Raw genomic sequence first — 20,401 nt, forward strand, 5'->3', positions numbered from 1 at the left:
CCCCAGTTTCCACTTGGGCCCTGTTATCCTCACCCTGTATCACCTCCACAGGCCAGTTCATGATGCGGTGGTCAATGACAACCTGGAGACCATCTGGCTCCTGCTGTCCTATGGGGCCGATCCCACACTGGCTACCTACTCGGGTCAGACAGCCATGAAGCTGGCCAGCAGCGACACCATGAAGCGCTTTCTCAGTGGTAAGCATGGTCCAGACTTGACACTGTTGTCCTTGGGGCCAGCCTCTGATTCCTGAACTTGTGAGGACATCCTCTTCATCTCCTTCCACCTTGAACAGCTCCCATGAGGGCCATCTGCCCTCTTCACCTGCTTTCATTCAAAGAGCTCAAGAATCTGTTTGCTTGAAAAAGTCCAAAGGCCACTTCCTCTTATCCCCTTACTGCAAGTGTGTGCGTCCTCTTCAGGGCCCTGGGAGCCCACAGGGACCTATTTCGTAGCTAGGGATATAGGGTGGGCCTCTTTGTGGGGGCGGCAGCCCCACTAGTAGACCTAGCTGGGGGCAGAATGTGTTGACCTGTGCTTTGAATGGGATGTCAGTTGCAACAAAGTGATACTTAGCATTTTGCTTATGTGTTTGCAATTTCTTCCTGTTCGTGATCAAGTGGATCACAGTGGAACCCCTGGGATGCTTCCCGAAGCTTCATTCTTTACAGCCCTTGCCTGCGGGAACTGTGATGTTCCCTCTGCATCCCAGGGTCCCCCTTCCTTCCGTTCCTTTTCCTCCCTCACCTGCCCCTTCTGTAAAGTGTCTGGTGTTGAGGCCCATGGCAAGGGCCACAAGCCAACATGCATTTATTTTCTCATTAGTGGATAGCAGCTGTTTGTCTGCAGTTAGATAGCTCTACTGAGTTGGGCAGGGGGAGGAGGGAAGGAGGGGAGTCTAGCTTGGGCATGCTCAGTAGGAATCTCCTCAGACTTGACCTCTGAATAAAGGAACCCTGCCTCTTAGTGACATCACAGTTTGGCCCTTGCTCTAGCAGTGACTTCTTCAGACTGCCTGAGCGGCGGAGCAGCTGGGAGTTGTATCTCTGAACCTCCTTGGAGGCTGCAGTGTTTGTATTATGGTTAGAACCCCTCTCTGGCCAGGAGCCAACAGGACTAAGGATTGGCCCAAGGCTGCTCCCTCTTCTCACCCAGACTTTGGCCCTAGTTAGCCCCGAACCTCTATACCTCCAGATATATGGTTCCAGGCTCCCAACCAGGGGCTCATTTGTTTATCCAACAAAGGTTAACTAAGTAGCTGATGATGGAGGAAGAAACAAAGGGGACCTAACTAAAGGCTCTTATGGAAGGGGAGGACTAGGTAGGCGGTGAGTGGGGGGTAATAGGAGGCTGTCACGGGAGATCTTGACTCCTGCTCAGACAGCCTCCACCCAGGTCTCAGTTGAGCTGACTAAACCTTGGAGCACAGGCCTCAGGCCTGTACAGCCTGACTAGCGTCTCCCAGGCTGGGGGCAGGATGGCTGCCTTTTCTGTTTTCCCTCCCTCCAGCTCTGGGTTCCCAAGCCCCTGTCCTTGAGGTGCAGAGCAGCCTTGGAATGTTCATTCAGTCATTTGTCCTGGGCCAGTGGTGACTGTTGTTCCCCTTAGCTGAACCATCCCTAGGGGTGCAGGGCTTGGGGCAAGCCACCGTTGGTAGCTGCCTCCCACATACTGTGCACACATGCACTCTCTCTTAGACACATACACGTGTTATCTGCACTCCACTGGATTCCCAGGAAAATCTGAGACCAACAAGCATCCAGAGCATCTTGATATGACAAAGGCACCACACGCAGCTCTGTCTTTGAGAAACCGGTCTAGTCCTGAGGCCTCCTTAGGCTAGAAACTGCCATCCCGAGGGTCTCAGGGGCTCCTAGATCTAAATAACACTGTGACCACCTTAGTAAACAGATGAACTCTTTGCTTCCCCAATCCCTTCTCCAAAACCCCAAAGGAGTAGGAATGTGGAAACCATTTTAAGTAGTTAAAAAATGGGAAATAGGCCAGGCGCAGTGGCTTATGCCTGTGATCCCAGCACTTTGGGAGGCTCAGGTAGGAGAATTGCTTCAGGCCAGGAGTTTGAGACCAGCCTGGGCAACATACGGAGACCTTGTCTCTACAAAAAAATTAAAAAATTAGCCAGGTATGGTGACTGCACTCCAGCCTGGGCAACAGAGTGAGACAGTGTCTCAAAAAAAAAAAAAAAAGAGACAGGAGAGAAATAAACACGTTTCTCTTATCTTTCTGTCTCCTCATCCCAACTACTAGCTATCTTTTGGTTTGGTTTTGTTTTTGGCGCGATCTTGGCTCACTGCAACCTCTGCCTCCCGGGTTCAAGCAATTCTCATTCCTCAGCCTCCTGAGTAGCTGGGATTACAGGCATTCGCCACTATGCCCGGCTAATTTTTGAATTTTTAGTAGAGACAGGGTTTTGCCATGTCGGCCAGGCTGGTCTCGAACTTCTGCTAGCCAGCTTTTTGACACCTCCTGAAACTAAATTGAATGCCAGTCTATGTTGCAGACAGAGAAGACTTTTATTCTTTTTAGACGGAGTCTTGCTGTGTCACCAAGGCTCGAGTGCAGTAGCGTGATCTCAGCTCACTGCAACCTCCACCTCTCGGGTTCACACCATTCTCCTGCCTCAGCCTCCCAAGTAGCTGGGACTACAGGCACCCGCCACCAAGCTCAGCTAATTTTTTTGTATTTTTAGTAGAGACGGGGTTTCACCATGTTAGCCAGGATGGTCTCGATCTCCTGACCTTGTGATCCGCCCGCCTCGGCCTCCCAAAGTGCTGGGATTACAGGCGTGAGCCACCGCGCCCGGCCCCAGAGAAGACTTTTCTTAACTCTAGTACTTCACATATTTGTGGTGTGTGTGTGTATGTACGTATATGTGTCTATATATATTTGAGACAGAGTCTTGCTGTGTTGCCCAGGCTAGAGACTCCAGCACTTCCTAACTTGTCCTGGCTGAGCACCTTTATTTAGATTTGTTAAAAATTACTAGAGACAGTGTCTTGCTCTGTCACTGAGGCTGGAGTGCAGTGGTACAATCATAGCTCAGTGCAGTTTCAAACTCCTGGGCTCAAGCAATCCTCCTGCCTCAGCCTCCCAAGTAGCTAGGACCACGGGTGTGTGCCACCGGTCCCAGCTAATTTTGTATTTTATCTTTTTGTTGAGATACGGGGTTTGCTATGTTGCCCAGGCTGGTCTGGAACTCCTGGGCTCAAGCTATCTTCCCGCCTTGGCCTCCCAAAGTGCTGGAATTACAAGTGTGAGCCACCATGCCCAGTCTTCATTTAGACCTTTTGCTCAATTTATGGGCATGGATCTGGCTTAATAATGGGAGTCAGGAGACAATGGGTTGCTATAAAGTGCACCAGCTCTTTTCCATGCAAAGGCAGCCTGGGACCTTGGCCTACCACCCCAGGAAGGCAGGCACTGGCAGGAGTCAGCAGGCTCTCAAGAAGCAGGGGGCACTTAGGCCCAAAGGCTGTTTGTAGGGTGTGTGAGAGGACAATACTCAGGGACTTTTTTAAAAATTGAGTTAAATTTACCTAACATAATCATTTTATAGTGAACAATTCAGGCCAGGCGTGGTGGCTCACCCCTGTAATCCCAGAACTTTGGGAGGCCAAGGTGGGTGGATCACTTGAGGTCAGGAATTGGAGACCAGCCTGACCAACATGGTGAAACCCCATCTCTACTAAAAATACAAAAGTTAGCTGGACCGTGGTGGTGCATGCCTGTAATCCCAGCTACTCGGGAGGCTGAGGCAGGAGAATTGCTTGAACCCAGGAGGTGGAGTTTGCAGTGAGCTGAGATCACACCACTGCACTCCAGCCTGGGCGACAGAGCGAGACTCTGTCTCAAAAAATAAATTAATTAATTAAAAAAAAATAAAGTGAACAATTCAGTGGGATTTAGTACATTCTCTCTCTCTCTTTTTTTTTTTCCTGAGACAAATCTCACTGTTACCCAGGCTGGAATGCAGTGGCATGCTCTCAGCTCACTGCAACCTCTGCCTCCCAGGTTCAAGTGATTCTCCTGCCTCAGCTTCCCGAGTAGCTACGACTATAGGTGTGCACCACTGTGCCTGGCTAATTTTATATTTTTAATAGAGGTAGGTTTCACCATGTTGGCCAGGCTGGTCTCCAACTCCTGACCTCAAGTGATCCGCCTCCCTTGGCCTCCCAAAGTGCTGGGATTACAGGCATGAGCTACTGCTCCTGGCCCATTTAGTACATTCCTAATGTTGTGCAGCCAACCTCAGGGGCTGTTTGGATGCCTTGAACTGAGTGTTTGGCTCTCATTTTTCATGCCTGTGTGCCTCCCTGCCAAATCTCCAGGAACCACTGGGTAGGTTGGTAGGGTGGCTGCAGGGAGCACCCGAGCGTGGAGACTGGAGGCTGGGGAAGCTTTTCCCTCCACTGCTCTGCCTCCTCAGCCCCTACACCTAGATACATTTACATGGACTTCTGATTTATTTATTTATTTTTGAGACGGAGTCTCGCTCTGTCGCCAGGCTGGAGTGCAATGGCGCAATCTTGGCTCACCACAACCTCCGCCACCCAGGTTCAAGTGATTCTCCTGTCTCAGCCTCCCCACTAGCTGGGACTACAGGCGCCCGCCACCATGCCCGGCTAATTTTTTTTGTATTTTTAGTAGAGACGGGGTTTCACCGTGTTAGCCAGGATGGTCTCGATCTCCTGGCCTCGTGATCCGCTCGCCTCGGCCTCCCAAAGTGCTGGGATTACAGGCGTGAGCCACCACGCCTGGACATTTGTTGTATATTTAGTAGAGACGGGGTTCACCATGTTGGCCAGGATGGTCTTGATCTCTTGACTCTCGTGATCTACCCGCCTCAGCCTCCCAAAGTGCTGGGATTACAGGTGTGAGCCACCGCGCCCAGCCTGATTTTAATTTTTTTACTTTGCTGTCTGGCTGAGGTATTTAAAATGCTTTTGGCTTTTTGTCCCCAAGCATTTGCTTGACTAGACCCTCTGTTGATTAATTGTCTTCATCCTCCCCTAGTGGAGTCCAGCTGGGCAGAAAATGAAGGAGAATCCCTTTAGGGTGCACAGGGCTCCATTTTTGGCGGGAGGAAAAGGTGAGCATTAGCGTCAGGGTTATGCCTCATGTAGCGCTTCCCTGGCTGTGTGCAAAGGCCCCTGTTGTGGAAAGTTGTCGGGGGAATCAAATCCTTTTCTCTTTTTTCTTTAATTTTTTTTTTTTTTTTTTAAGATGGAGTCTCAATCTTGCTGCCCAGGCTGGAGTGCAATGGCACGATCTCGGCTCACTGCAACCTCTGCCTCCTGGGTTCAAGCTATTCTCCTGCCTCAGCCTCCCAAGTAGCTGGGATTACAAACGCCCACCACCATGCGTGGCTAATTTTGTTTTTTCAGTAGAGATGGGGTTTCACAGTGTTGGTCAGGCTGGTCTCTAACTCCTGACCTCAGGTGATCCGCCTGCCTCGGCCTCCCAAAGTGCTGGGATTACAGGCGTGAGCCACCGCGCTCAGCAGTAAATCCTTTTCTAAGTACAAAGAAATGTCACTGTTTTCCGGTATCCTGAAGTGAGTCCTTTTGTAAAGCAGAAGATAGATAATTCATCTGGGTTGTAAATGTAGATTTTCTTATATTGGGTTGACTTAAGGTGAGGCCCATTTCTCCTGAGATCATGAAGGATGGAGTGGCACTCCTTTATTCATTCGTTCATCCGTCCATTTAGTGAGCACCTATTAGATTTCAGGTGCTGTCCTGGGTACAGGAGGCCAGACGGTGAACCCTTTCTACCTCATGCTTGGGCTTGGAGCTCCAAGCCATCCAAACTCCCTGAGAGGCCTCTGGAAGGCCTCCCCCTTCGGCCAAATTACAGGCAAGTATGTGACTGATTTACCTTTGTCCCTTTGAAGAAGAGAGCAATATCCAAGCTGGCTGAAGGAAAACAGACTTGTTTTTCCTCGTCTGTTGGAAAGAATGTAGGGCTTACCCAGAGTAGATGCAGTTTGGTTTGGGACATCAGAGGAAGTATCAGGACACTCTGCCTTCCACCTGTGAAAGGGTTAGCAGTTTACCGCTTGAAGTCACTGAATCACAGGTTATTGTTTTTCCTGCTAGAGACCTCTGCCATATGACCCCATGTTGAAGACCACTTGTTTTTTGTTTTTCTCACCTTTCATGTCCCTCAGCTGGTGAGTGAGTTAGAGGAGATGGGGAGGGGTATGATCGGACCCTGAGGACTAGACAAACTGCTGGGGTAGCCTCTTGAATTGAGGTGAGAGGCTCTATTCTTACCATGAGGCCTGAGGGTGCTTTTTATTTTTATTTATTTATTTATTTATTTATTTATTTATTTATTTATAGACAAGGTCTCACTTTGTTACCTAGGCTGAAGTGCAGTGGCGCCATCTGGGTTCACTGAAGCCTTGACCTCCCGGGTTCAAGCAATCCTCCTGCCTCAGCCTCCTGAGTAGCTGGGATTACAGGCACACATTACCACACCAAAATAATTATTGCATTTTTTGTAGAGACTGGATTTTACCATGTTACCCAGGCTGGTCTTGAACTCCTGAGCTCAGGTGATCTGCCTGCCCTGGCCTCCCGAAGCACTAGGATTACAAGTGTGAGCCATTGCACTGAGCTTCTGTGGGTGCTTTTTTAAAAAAGAATTTATCGAGATGAAATTCATGCAACATGAAATTAACAATTTAAAAGGAAATAATTAGGCTGGTCACATTGGCTCACACCTATAATCCCAGCACTTTGGGAGGCCGAGGCAGGTGGATCACTTGAGCCCAGGAGTTCAAGACCATCATGGGCAACAAAGTGATTCCTCATCTTTACAACAATAACAGTAACAAAACTTAGCTGGGTATGTTGGCACATACCTGTGGTCCCCATTACTTAGGAGGCTGAGGCAAGAAGATCACTTGAGCCCAGGAGGTTGAGGTTCAGTGAGTCGTGTTCATGCCACTGCACTCCAGTCTAGGTGACAGAGCAAGACCCTGTCTCAAAAAAATAAAAACAAAGCAAACAATTCAGTGACATTTAGTAGATTCACTATCTTGTGCAACCACCTCTATCTAGTTCCAAAACATTTTCTTTTTTTTTTTTTCTTTTTGAGACAGAGTCTCACTCTGTCACCCAGGCTGGAGTGGTGCAGTGGCGCGATCTTGGCTCACTGACGCCTCCGCCTCCGCCTCCCAGGTTTAAGTGATTCTCGTGCCTCAGCCTCCTGAGTAGCTGGGATTACAGACATGCACCACCATGCTCAGCTAATTTTTTTTTTTTTTTTTGAGACGGAGTCTTGCTCTGTCACCCAGGCTGGACTGCAGTGGCGCGATCTCGGCTCACTGCAGCCTCCACCTCCTGAGTTCACACCATTCTCCTGCCTCAGCTTCCCAAGTAGCTGGGACTACAGGTGCCCACCACCACACCCAGCTAATTTTTTGTATTTTTAGTAGAGATGAGGTTTCACTGTGTTAGCCAGGATGGTCTTGATCTCCTGACCTCGTGATCCGCCCGCCTCGGCCTCCCAAAGTGCTGGGATTACAGGTGTGAGCCACCGCGCCCAGCCTCCCAAACATTTTCATCACCCCAAAATAAAACCCCACACCCATTAAACAGCTGCTCCCCATTCCCCCTTCCTCCCTGCCCCCCGCCCAACCACTAATCTTTCTGTCTCTATGGATTTCCCTATTCTAGACACTTCATATCAATGGAATCATACAGCATGGGGCCTTTTGTGTCTGGCTTCTTTCATGTAGAATACTGTTTTCAAGGTCTAGCCATGTGTTAGCAGGTTTCAATTCTTCATTCCTTTTTATGGCTGACTAATATTCTCTTATGTGGATATGTACGCCATTGATGGACATTTGGGCTGTGTTCCCCTTTTGGCTGTTCTGAATGGGGCTGCTGTGAGCACGCATGTACAAATACTTGTTTGAGTATCCATTTTCGTTCTTTGGGGCATATACCTAGGAGTGGAATTGCTGGACTTAGGGTACTTTTTCAAGGAAAGGATAAGAGAAAAGGGCTGGAAGCGTGGCTGGGGTGGGGGGAATCAAGGGAAAGGAAGGTCCCTCTTCATCTGGTATGTGAACGTCCGTGAGGAAATGGTAATGGAAGCCACACCACCGACCAAATCTTGGAGCTCCTCCTGTGTGCCACTCATGGGCCTGTTTGAGCTTTAGCATCTTTGCTCACGCCAGTTAACTTTTGGCTGTCTCAAAAAGGCAAATTCACCTGCAAATGACAAAGATTGGTAGTCAGTGAAGAGAATTAGAGGAATGTGCCGGAGGCTTTGAAGGAAGTTCCCAGAGAGGAGCCCCAGGAATGTGGTGAGTTAGGGCTGCTCCGATGGAATCCTTGTGTGACCTCTTGTGGGGAAGGGGGACAGCAGTCATTTGAATGCATGTGTTTCGGCATGTTGGTTAAGCAAGCACTTTCTAGTCTCGCCTTGTAGGAATTCCTCCCTCCTTTCCTCTCCATATATTTATTAAGCTCTTACTACGTGCCAGGCACTGGGTTTAGGTACGGCAGAGACAATGGTGAACAGGACAGGCGTGGTCCCTGTCTTTTTAGAACTTATGCTCTCACTCCATAATCTCCCATGACACCTAACACAGGGCTAGGCACAGAAGACACACCCACCTAACTGACAAATGTTTCTGGAAGAAACTACTTCCAACCCTCAAGTGACATGGGGTACAAAGGAGCACCTGAGCCGACAGCGGGACTGCAGTTGTGTTTCAGGGAGTGCACAGAAGATCTAATGTGCATGACTAGAGGTATCCCACTCTGGTTGCTCAGCCATGACTCTGAAAGCTTCTCTCTGGCTGCCTTTTCCTACTGAGGGAAACCCTGCATCACCTGGAAGGTTGCTAAAGAAATGAGTCATTTTAGTAGCTCACAATGCTAATAGGTGTTCTTGTCGATAGGATGATCCCAAAGGGATATTGGGTCATGGTGGTGCTTCGCACTGGGGGAAACTAGCTCTGCTCCTTTAAGTTGGCTGCCAACTTCTTCCTGGGATTTGCTTTCTGGGGGGCACCCTCACCTCACCTGTGCCCTTTGGACTGTCTCCTGTCCGGTTGCCCAGCTGTCACCTGAGGGCTGGTGGCAATCATACACAACTAAGTCAGCTTGCCAGTTGTACAGGGTGGCATATTGGCTGAGCCATGTGTACCCTTAGATGGTACAGCTGGATTTGTCGTGAAAGCCAATGGACCTACTTTTTGTTCAGGTAGGAATAAGAGGTGAAACAATTCCACTAGGTAGTGCCTAGCTAGGAAATGAGGAGGCTAAGGGGTGGCCTTAGCCTCCTCATTTGTCTTGTCTTGTCTGTAGAGCAAGTAAACAAAAGATTGTTAAAACTTTTATTGTGGTCAAATACATAGAACCCAAAGTTTACTATTTTAACCATTTTAAAGTGTACAATTAAGTGACAGTAAGTACATTCATAATGTTGTGCAACTACCACCACTATCTAGTTTTGAAACTTTGTCATAATTTTAAAGGAAAATCTGTCCCCATTAAGCATACCCTCCCGCTCTCCCCCAGGCCCTGGCAACCACCAATCTGCTTTCTGTCTCTGTGGGTTTGCCTCTTCTGGACATTTTATCTTAATAGAATCATACAATATGGGACCTTTGGTATCTGGCTTCTGTCACGTAGCATCCATATGGGTAGCATGTGTCAGAATCTCCTCTTAAAGGCTGAATAATATTCCACTGTATGGATATACCACATTTTTGTCTGTTTATCCATTCATCCGTTGATGGATGTTTGGGCTATGTCCACCTTTTGGCTGCCATGAATAGAACTGCTATGAACGTGCACACAGACAGGTACTTGTCTGACAACCTGTTTTTAGTTCTTTTGGGTATATAGCAGGAGTGGAATTGCTAGGTCATATGGTAATGCTGTGTTTTACCTTTTGAGGAACGACCAAACTTTTCCACAGCAGCTGAACCATTGTGTATTTCCATCACAAATTTCATCAGTTGGTGGGCATTTGGATTGTTTCCACCTTTTGGCTTTTGTGAGTGGAGTTGCTGTGAACATTCATGTATAAGTTTGTTTGTTTGTTTGTTTGTTTTGAGACAGAGTCTTGCTCTGTCGCCCAGGCTGGAGTACAATGGCATTATCTTGGCTCACTGCAACCTCTGCCTCCCAGGTTCAAGGGATTCTCCTGTCTCAGCCTCCTGAGTAGCTGGGACTACGGGCGTGTGCCACCATGCCTGGCTAATTTTTATATTTTTAGTAGAGACTGGATTTCGCCATTTTGGCCATGGCTGGTTTCAACCTCCTGACCTCAGGTGATCCACCTGCCTCGGCCTCCCAAGGTGTTGGGATTACAGGCGTGCGCCACTGTGCCCGGCCTCATGTGTAAGTTTTTGTTTGAACACCTGTTTTCAGTTCTTCGGGATATATACCTAGGAATGGAAGCAAAAGGATTTTATGAAGATAAACCTGGCCATTTCCCCATGTTCTTCAAAAATGAACCAGAAGGACTTATGCTTATTTATGTTACTATAAATTGGAGAGATTATGATTCGATAAATGAACATTGTGACCAGCAGGGAATTAAAATCCTGGGATAGGTCTAAGATTCTGCTTGCAGGGTTAAAGCTCTACACTGTATAAAGTGGAGGTCCCAAACCTAAATGCCTTCAGGCTTAAAAGGGAGAAGCAGGCTGGGTGGGGAGTGGCGAATTGGAGCCCAGCCCGCATGTGTCCCTGTTCCCTCCAGCCAGCTGTTGACATGCAGGAATTTGGACACAATGTTGCCAGATCAGATTTTTTTTTTCACAGAAACATTGGGAAATCTGGATTTTTAAGTGAAATTGCCCAATTGAAAAATGTTGGAAGTGGGGCCAGGCAGGGTGGCTTATACCTGTAATCCCAGCACTTTGGGAGGCCGAGGTGGGAGGATCACTTGAGCTCAGGGGTTTGTGATCAGCCTGGGCAACATGGTGAAACCCCATCCTTTACAAAAATGAAAAAAAAAGTATTAGCCAGGTGTGGTGGTACGCACCTGCAATCTCAGTTACTCGGGAGGCTGAGGTGGGAGGATCACTTGAGCCCAGGAGTTCAAGGTGCCGTGAGCTATGATCATGCCACTGTACTCCAGTCTGGGTGGCAGAGCAAGACCCTGACTCTTAAAAAAAAAAAATTAAAATGTTGGAAGCAAATTGGGATTTTTTTTTCTTTTAAAGCACTGGGTCAAACACTAGGCAGTCAGTGGGTTAGATTGGTCTCCTGTCCCCTTGTTGGCAGTCTCTGACTGAGAACAGGAAGTGTGTGTCTCTCTGGTCACTCCTGGACTCTCTTGTGGTCCTTCCTTCCCTTCTCCCATTCCCTTAGCCCCATATGCATGGACTTCACTTGGACATTCCTTCCCCAGCCTAACCTCCTTGTCTCACTGCCTGCTCTTCTTTCATCAGATCACCTCTCGGATCTTCAGGGCCGGGCAGAGGGTGATCCCGGTGTATCCTGGGATTTTTACAGCAGTTCTGTGTTGGGTAAGTTTTAAGTGAGATTCTTCCCACCCCTCTTCTCAAGGACAGGAGTAGCCCTGTGGTGGTATCCCTTCTTCACCTTTTAGTGGCTTACAGACCCTTTCAGACCGAACCTGAACCCGAACCCATCCTTGCCTGCAGACTCAGAAGTCATTTATCGAAACTAGGAAATGCAGCACTGGTTTGGACACAGCCATCCCTCACTAGCCCTCTACCACTCCCCACCCTGGGCATTTAAAAAATTCTCTTTCTTCCGAGGTCCCTTTCTTCTCCCTGGCTTTGTCTTAACCCTGCCAGAAGCCTCTATGAGCATTGTCACCTATTCCAGTATTGCTCACACTCAAGAGGGACCCCACCCCTCACCTGAGACCTACCATTCCCTCCCTACCCTGCCCCCACGATGCACACGCAGTTTTTGAAATAGCTACTGTCTTCGGAGCCCTTAGCCTTCTGGCCGCAACTTTCCTCTCCTGGAAGACCAGCAGGCCTTTATCCATGGTGGTCATCTAGCATTCGCCCTTTGGGCTAGGGGCTGAAGATGAAAGGAAACACCCACTCCTACCCTTGGGGGAAGCTGGAGGGGAGAAAGTCAGGATGGAATGCAACTGGCCACACCCAGAATGTGGGCTGGGGAAAGGAACCCGCTGAGCCCCCTCTGGGCTTCGTGGGAGCCCTGCAGGCAGTGAGGTGGCTTGGGAAAGCTGCAGCTAGAGAAGGACAGGTGTTTTTACCTTGCCCTTGTCTGCTGATAGTATCTTCAGGCTTCCATCTCCCAACAGCTGAGCAGCTCATCCTTGACGTCACCTTGCTTTTGCCAGTTGGAGGGGGGAGTGATATAATAAATCTCTGGCCACACAATGATTTCTTTCAGTACTAGAACTTTCATGTGCCCTCTGAAGGATGTGAGCCGTGGAACCAGCAAACCTCATCCCTGACTAGGGGCCTGTGGCCTTGTCATTTACCTCCCAACCACCACCCCTCCATGCCCCTTTATCTGCTTAGCGCATTTCTTTTCTTCGGTTTTGTACATGTATCTGAGTCCTAATCCCCTATATGCTCCCCTTACAGAGGAAAAAGACGGGTTTGCCTGTGACCTCCTACATAATCCTCCTGGGAGCTCAGATCAAGAAGGAGACGATCCGATGGAGGAGGATGATTTCATGTTTGAACTCTCAGACAAGCCTCTTCTCCCTTGCTACAACCTCCAAGTGTCAGTGTCCCGCGGGTAAGTGTCCGAGAGATCCACGGTGACTTGAGTGTCAGGATCCTGGCACTCAGTGGGAAGGTGGAGTTCTCCACGAGGAAGTGAAGACTTGGCAACAAGTGCCATCACACATGACAAAGGCTAGCCTGCCCTTTTAGCCCAGAGTAGTCATGTTCAAACTAGAGGCTGCAGGCTCCATGGACATTGACTATCTGCATTTCCTGAACCTTAAATCTAGATTCTCTCTCGGAAGGCTTTTTTTTGCACTATTACTGGGTATAAAAGATAATCTGAGAGATACTTGGGCCTATGAACTGCTAGAATCTCTGGAACATTTTTGTAGTTTCTGGGGGTAAACAGATAGAACATTAGAAATTGAGATTGCTGGAAAAGCCAGGACATATGGTTGCCATAGCCATGGGGCCACTAGGGTCCTTCAGTAATCCACAGCCTAGTTTCTCAGTGCCGTAATGTTAGTAGCGTGGTGCTGCCAACATTGTCAGCCTAGATGACTGTGCATATTATATTGGGGATCACCCATTTATTTAAGGAGACTAGAATATAGAATATACCTGACACGTAACATTAGATTGAACCCAATTTAATATTTATTTGATGGTTCTGGAGGGAGTTCGACAGCCGGCAGGGCCATGGCTCTTGTTGGGTTTCCCCACATGTCAGCGTGTGGAAGTGCTGGTTGAGAGAAGGAGAATGCGGGCTGAACTGCCCTTTTGTTCTTAGCCTCCATGATTTTTTCCCTCTGATTGGTGTCTTCATGTATTTCAAATACTTTTCCGAACAATTGTAAGGATAATTTTTCTTTGATATCTATTTTTAAAATATCAACTCTATGTTAAAATCCTGTGAACCAGTGGCTGGTCGCAGCAGTTGTAATTTCAGCACTTTGGGAGGCTGAGGCAGGTGGATTGCTTGAGGCCAGGAGTTCCAGACCAGCCTGGCCAACATGGTGAAACCTCGTCTCTACTAAACATACAGAAATTAGGCAGGCATGGTGGCGGGTGCCTGTAATCCCAGTTATGAGGGAAGCTGAGGCAGGAGAATCGCCTGAACCTGTGAGGCGGAGGTTGCAGTGAGCTGATATTGCCTGCTACACTCCAGCCTGGGCGACAGAGTGAGACTCCGTCTCAAAATAAAATAAAATAATAAAATAAGTCAGCGAACCAGCATGATGTGCACAGGATAGGGAGCTAGGTAGACGATGGATGAGGAGGTCTTTAAGTGAGAGCCTCTGTTTAGGGCTCTAACCATTAGACCACAGTTTCTTTGCATCCCCTGCCCTCCCCCCCACCACCCCACACGCATAGCCTGATCAGAATAAAAATAGCATGTATGATGGCACTAGTAGGGATCAAGTTTCAGGGGCTTTTGGTCCTTATTCTTCTGGGCATAAGCTGATCCCTGAGGACAGGGCGGGGCCTCTGGGATATAGTATTGCACGGTTAATTAATTCCTCCGATGTATTCAGCACCTCCCTCTCTGAAACAGGATCTTGGGCTTCAGGCAGTAAAAGGACCAGGGTAGTCTGCATTAGGTGCAGACAGAACACGGGCCACGGAGGGCTGCGTGCCCCTCAGCGAGCTGAGTGGCAGGCACGTGGTTAGCCCAGAACCCGGTACCAGCAAAGCTGGTTTTCCTGACGTGACATCCTCTAGCGCTCGCTCTAGAGCTGCCTTTCCCCACAGCTGCAGCACACTGTGAAAATGTCTGTTCTTCAAGAAGTTGGGGGTGGGGGTGCTAGCATAGAGTGATGCCTCTGAGGCCCTATGGGTGCAGAAGGGCCTTCTGAATCACCAAAGCAAGACTGAATTCTCATCACTAGTGTGAATATTCTCAGGGCTTTTTTCCATTCTTTGGAAGTGATGGTCCAAGTGTATGATATCTGTAGTCCCCTTTTCTTAACCCAGAGCCCTCCATTTCCTACTCATGTGAGATAAGAGCTTGCTGTCATTTGGGAGAAATGTTCCATTTTAGGGATAAGGATCGTGGGTCTGGTTAGATGTTTAAGGCACTGGAACAGAACATTTGATTCTATAAACATGTCTTAAACAGCTGCACCAGGTCAAACCCTGGGGACCTTCAAAGAATCCACCGTCTAGTGCAGTAGACAGACAAGTATATAATTAACTCTAATAAAAGACAAAATGTCCTAAGCAGATTTATTATAAAAAACTCCAACAGTTTCAGAAGGGTGTCAAATGCAAAAAGTTCCAGTCCACCCTGAGCCCCCATTGCTATGCTGCAGAGTGAACCACAGTTTAAGGTTCTTTTGCAGCCCTTTCAGAAATGGGTTTTGTTAGTAGTATTACAATAGGGATGTGAATCAAATGCCACGAGACCATGGGAGATGGAAGAACAATGAGTTACACCGGGGGAAGGTTTCACAGGTGATACAGTATCTACCTGAGCTGGGCCTGGAAGGAGAGAAGGATGGAGAGCAAGGCACTGAAACATACAAGTTCAGAAAGTAGGGTAGTCCTTTATCATGTGGCTGGTGCTTGGTAGGGTGGGGGATACAATGTGGGGTGTGTGTGTGTGTGTGTGTGTGTGTGTGTGAGAGAGAGAGAGAGAGAGAGAGATTGGGTGGACATGGGGCTGAAGAGGTTAGAAGGTCTCATATAATATCATGCTAGTGTCCGGGCATGGTGGCTCACGCCTGTAATCCCAGCGCTTTGGGAGGCTGAGGTGGGTGGATCATTTGACGTCAGGAGTTTGAGACCAACCTGGCCAACATGGTGAAACCCCATCTCTACTAAAATACAAAAATTAGCCAGGCGTGGTCGTGGGCGCCTGTAATCCCAGCTACTCAGGAGGCTGAGACAGGAGAATTGCTTGAACCTGGGAGGTGGAGGTTGCAGTGAGCCGAGATTGCGCCACTGCACTCCAGCCTAGAGACTCCGTCTTGGAAAAAGAAAAAAAAGAAAAGAAAACTGTAATGGTAACAGAAGATCCAGTGAGGGTGGGTGGGGGTGCAGAAGAGTGACTCTTGGCAAAGGGAAACCGGTTAGGAGGCTGACAAGACAGAGCCCAGGCCAGAAGTGGCAAAGGCTGGAGCTGGGGTAGTGGAATAGTGAGGAGGGAAAACCCTGTGAACTGGGACCACTAATGTGGGGAGGCAGCGTTTCTTCCCGCATTAGTCAATGTAAGCGTTTGGCCCGGGATTGGCCTCTCCAGCACCCCTCCCAGCTGTCCCCAGGCTGCCACCCAGTCGGGTGTGCTCAGCAAAGTCAGACTCCACTTTCTGTAATGTGAGCTCTGGCCCTGCAGAAACGATGGTGCTGCTGCTGGAGAAAAAACTTGTCTAATGCATTCCAGAGCCAAAGAGAAATGCCTTTTGGATTACCCGCAGTTTAGGCCTTTCTCCACGGCTCCCCCTCTGCTGGGGAAGATCTTGGAGAGCAAGGAGGCTGGGGAAGCAAGAGTAAGAACAGGAGAAGGGAAGGCAGCCGGGGTTGGCAGGGGCGGGAGTCGGAGGAAAGACTGGTCCCAGCAGATGGCAAATGCCAGGTCACAGGGGCGCAGTCTAAGTCCCCAAGAAGCCTGCTAAGAGTTTTAGATTCTAGAATGCCCCTTTGCCTCCTGTTTGTGTTATTTTGGAAGAGGTGGTCACTGATTGCGTGCTCACCATTTAGCTGAAAGCCGGGCCAGGCATTGCAGGGGACAGGAGAAGACATTTGCCTCAGCTATACCCAAGGAACCTGTGGTTTAGCAGGGGACGGGGGAGCCAGACTGGCAGTGAGTTATAATGGGAGACATTGATGGTCGCGCAGCCTTTGTGGGCTTTCCAGAGTGTTCTCGGTCGGTGCCCCCACCGCTTCCTCCAGCCTCTTTCAATAACTCCCATCCTTGCCTTTGCAGGCCCTGCAACTGGTTCCTCTTTTCCGATGTCTTGAAGAGGCTGAAGCTTTCCTCGAGGATCTTTCAGGCCCGGTTCCCGCACTTTGAAATCACCACCATGCCCAAGGCCGAGTTCTACAGGCAGGTGGCCTCCAGTCAGCTGCTGACCCCTGCCGAGAGGCCTGGAGGCTTGGACGACAGATCCCCCCCAGGCTCCTCTGAGACTGTGGAGCTGGTGCGGTACGAGCCAGACCTACTTCGGCTCCTAGGGTCCGAGGTGGAATTCCAGTCTTGCAACAGTTGACCGGGAAAACAGCCCCTCCTCTTCTTTCTCCTTCCGAGTTCGCCCTTCCCCCACCTCCTTGTCTTTCCCCCACCGAGCACCAGACTGCAGAATGAGGCAATAATACGGACCAACAAGAAGCCGCCTTATCAATGCCAGCATTAGCGACTGGACTGTTTTTGTTTTTTTGGTTACAATTAGTTCTCATCTCCCTGTCGTCGTCATTGTTATCGTGGTTGGTGATGGGGGTGGAAAGTTGAACTCCATGTCTGAGGACAAGAGGTCCTGGGGATGGTGGGAGGTGGCGCCGGGGTCCCTTGGACTGGCCTCCTTGTTCATGACCAAGACCAAACCTGGGCCCTGGATGGCCTTGGCCTGTCCCGAGGAGAAATGAGAAAATCCCAGATCTCTGAGCGCCCCCCAACTCCATTCCCCTGTGTTCTTCTGTCTTCTGTAGTATTTATTTTATTAGTATTTAATTTGTATTGTTTCATTGGTTTCTGATAAGTCTGTATCACTGTGACGATTTGAGACAACTTGTTGTATTGAGGGACTTTCTGTACCTCCTTTTCTTTTTCTTTGTTGATGAGCTCTGACAAAGCTATTCCCAGGTGTTTTTTTCCCCACTGGGGAGGGGGTGAGGTGGAATGGGGTGGGGGAACATGGACTTGTGACTAACGAAGCTGGTTGCTGCTGGCCCAGGGCTGGGGGCTTGGGGGTAAATCCTGAGGCTTTGGTGCTCCCCCACCCACCCATTCCCGCCCTTTGCAGCAGCCCCACTATCTTGAGATTAGTGTTGACAGGGAGGGGAGGATTGTGAGGTGAGGGGTTAATAAGTTACTCTAATAAAGGAGCGTGGAGAAGGGATCTGAGGGGTGAGGGTGCCCCCCCTCCTCACGCCTTCTTCACTGCCCCCCTCAGAGTGCACAATACGAGTTTGTTCCTGCCTCCACTCTCCCACCCCGTTCTGGCCTCCCTGTCTCAAGATACTGAGCCTCTCACCTCCCAGCCCTCAGCCACCCCCATCCCTGCCCCTTCTGAGACTCACAGCACCCCTTTCCTTACTCTCCTCCCTCCTCCTCCCTCAGCCCCTCATTCTCCTTGGGAATCTGCAGAGGGCTCTGGGACTCACTGCCAGATGTGAAATCCAGACGTCAGCTGTTTCCTAGGCAGGGGCAGGAAAGTGGTCTCCAGCCCTTGCTCCACTCATGCCTGGGGGCCTGGGGCTGAGTGGTTTCCCCACCTGGCCTCCCCCTGGCCTCTGGGCCTCCAGCGCTGGGTTTGTCGAGTGAGAGAGAGAGAGAGGAGCTTGGGTTGCTTCCCTGTCCCCGCCCCCTCTGTGGCATTGTCCCTCCCACTCTTCTTATTTTTCTACCAATTGCTATTTTTCCGAACAATCCTTGTAGAGTATGTACCATCCAAAGGCAGGAGGGCCTCGCCGTGGCCGGCTCTGGTTGGAGATGGTACAGTTTTATTGTACAGGTGCTAAAACAACAACAACAAAAAAGAAAATGGAAAAAAAAAGATTAAAAAAAAAAGGAAAAAAAAAAAAGCCAGTTTGAGGATGGGACAATCTGTTCTCTAGAGGCTCCTGAGCCATGCAGGAGCATTGGTGGTTATTTTCTTTGTATTGTGTTTGTTCTTTGTTCCTGGGGGGGAAGTTCTCGGCCCCCTTCTGTAGGACTGCTCCCCACCCCCACCATACTGCCCAGTTGGTTTTGAACAGTTGTTTTCCCTTTTTAAGAAAAAAAAATACATATATATATACATATATATATATAAAGTTGAGGGGTTTTGGACTTTAATTTGTTGGTTTTGTTGGGGTTCCTGGTATTGTGTAGTTTATTTCATGTTCTGTTTGCCTTTCCTTTTTTCGCATTTGGGTGTATATTCTGGCTGCCCTTTATGTTTCATTTTAAGCAACTGGCTGTGGAGTCAAAAACACTTGCATACTGAAAAACCTGTGTCAGGGCTTCTGTCTCCCGTCTCTCTTTTTCTCTCCTCCCCTTTGGGACTTTTTGGTGGTTTCAGAAGGTGGGCATTGTGATTCAGTAAATGGGGAGCCCCCGCCATCCTGCTTTGCAGCTGTGGGTGCCAAGGGGTACGATGAATAAAGGCAAGGTGGAGTGGCTAGTGAACATTGGGTCACGATCTGGAAAGAAAAAGAAAGGGGCAAATCCTGGGGGCGGGGCCAGTGGGGGCAAATGGAGCATCTGGCTCCTGTTGTTTTGGTTTGGGATTGAAGCAGGTGCCTGGGCAGTCCTTGTTTACATAGGAGTAGCAGGGTTGGAGGAAGTAGCCTTCTCTGTGGTGGCTGTGGGAATAAGCCTCCTTAAGGAAGTCCCCTGCTTGCCCTAGGCCACCCTGCCGAGGTGGCATCTGGCTGCATGGCCTCATCACTGCCCTCACTGTTGTGCCAGTGCTCCCCGCCCACGGTGCAGGCCTTCCATGGTTCTGTTTTCCTGCCACCGAGCTACCATGAAGGCAAGATGCCCATCCTGGATTTTGCAGTTTTTCCTCCCACTTCTGAAAAACAGTGGTAGAAGCTATGATTCTTGTGATTGCTGGTTCCAGAATGCACCAGTGACTGAGAGGAAGAGGATGTTCGAGAGGCCTGGGATGAGGCCCTTTGAAGCTCTATTCTCTTAGGGCTTCTCACTGTGGCTTTCGAGTCTGGAGAGCCCTGTTAGAGAGTGTAGAGGCGAAGGGATCTGTGCGTCTGGCTGGCTGGAGTCCAGTCGTCCTCAGGAGTGAACTCTAAGCTGCTGTCTTTGCTCAAGCCTCAGAAGCTTGGCTCGACCCAGGTCCAAGCATCATCCTCTTTGAACCATAGCATTAATCTTCCTCATTGGCCCTCCTCTCCCCACTTTCTGATCCCAAGGCCCTATGCAATAGCCACTTTTGTCAGATTCCCAAACAAGCCCACAGTGGTTCTGAATTCAGGTCGATCCTGTGCTTGGAACTTGCAGTTAAGTCAAGAAATCTGACATGTTGATAGGTTATGAAAGCCATGTGGTGAGTATAAGAATTCAACTAGTCCCAGGATGCTATGGGAGCTCAGAGGGATGGGCAAGGGCCCTGGGAACACATCCTAGAAGAGGTGATGCCTAGTTGATACTTCAAAAAGTAGAAATGTAGGAATTAGAGGTGGCAGGGAAGAGTGTTTGAACTGAGAGGACAATCTGAGCAAAGGTTTGGATACAAGGGGAGTTAAAAGCAAAACCAAACAGCAGATTGTTTTATTGCTTTTGGGGTTCTTTGCCCACGGCTTACCTGGAGTCCCACTGCCCTTCTGCCAGGTTGGAAAGATCAAGGCAGGAAGTATGGGCCGTGGCATTAAATCTACATCCCCGGTCAGGATTGGGGTGAGGATGGCTTGGTGGCCTCTTATTAAATGATCTCCCAGTCCTTTTAGTATGGTGTAGAGGAAAGAGCCAGCACCACTCCTAACTACCTAGGCTGACCTTGGGCGAGAACCTAATCTTTCCCAGCCTTCATTGCTCCATCAGCCAAATGGAGGCCAATGTACCCACCT

At 49.3% G+C, this 20,401-nt stretch overlaps 1 protein-coding gene across 5 annotated transcripts in view; it reads left to right on the forward strand.

Moving 5' to 3' along the window:
* Positions 1 to 18,826, forward strand: part of BCORL1 (BCL6 corepressor like 1) — a 76,984-nt gene extending 58,158 nt beyond the window's left edge. For all 5 annotated transcript variants that reach the window (XM_055375587.2, XM_055375586.2, XM_019019771.4 and 2 more), the window contains 4 exons: positions 52 to 197; positions 11,450 to 11,527; positions 12,593 to 12,749; positions 16,605 to 18,826. In XM_055375587.2, coding sequence (XP_055231562.1) covers positions 52 to 197; positions 11,450 to 11,527; positions 12,593 to 12,749; positions 16,605 to 16,887 — 664 coding nt within the window. In that variant the 3' untranslated portion in view covers positions 16,888 to 18,826. The remainder of the gene's footprint in view (positions 1 to 51; positions 198 to 11,449; positions 11,528 to 12,592; positions 12,750 to 16,604) is intronic.
* The last annotated feature ends 1,575 nt before the right edge of the window (positions 18,827 to 20,401 follow it).

Source organism: Gorilla gorilla, chromosome X (assembly GCF_029281585.2).
Source record: "Gorilla gorilla gorilla isolate KB3781 chromosome X, NHGRI_mGorGor1-v2.1_pri, whole genome shotgun sequence".
NCBI classification, from domain to species: domain Eukaryota; kingdom Metazoa; phylum Chordata; class Mammalia; order Primates; family Hominidae; genus Gorilla; species Gorilla gorilla.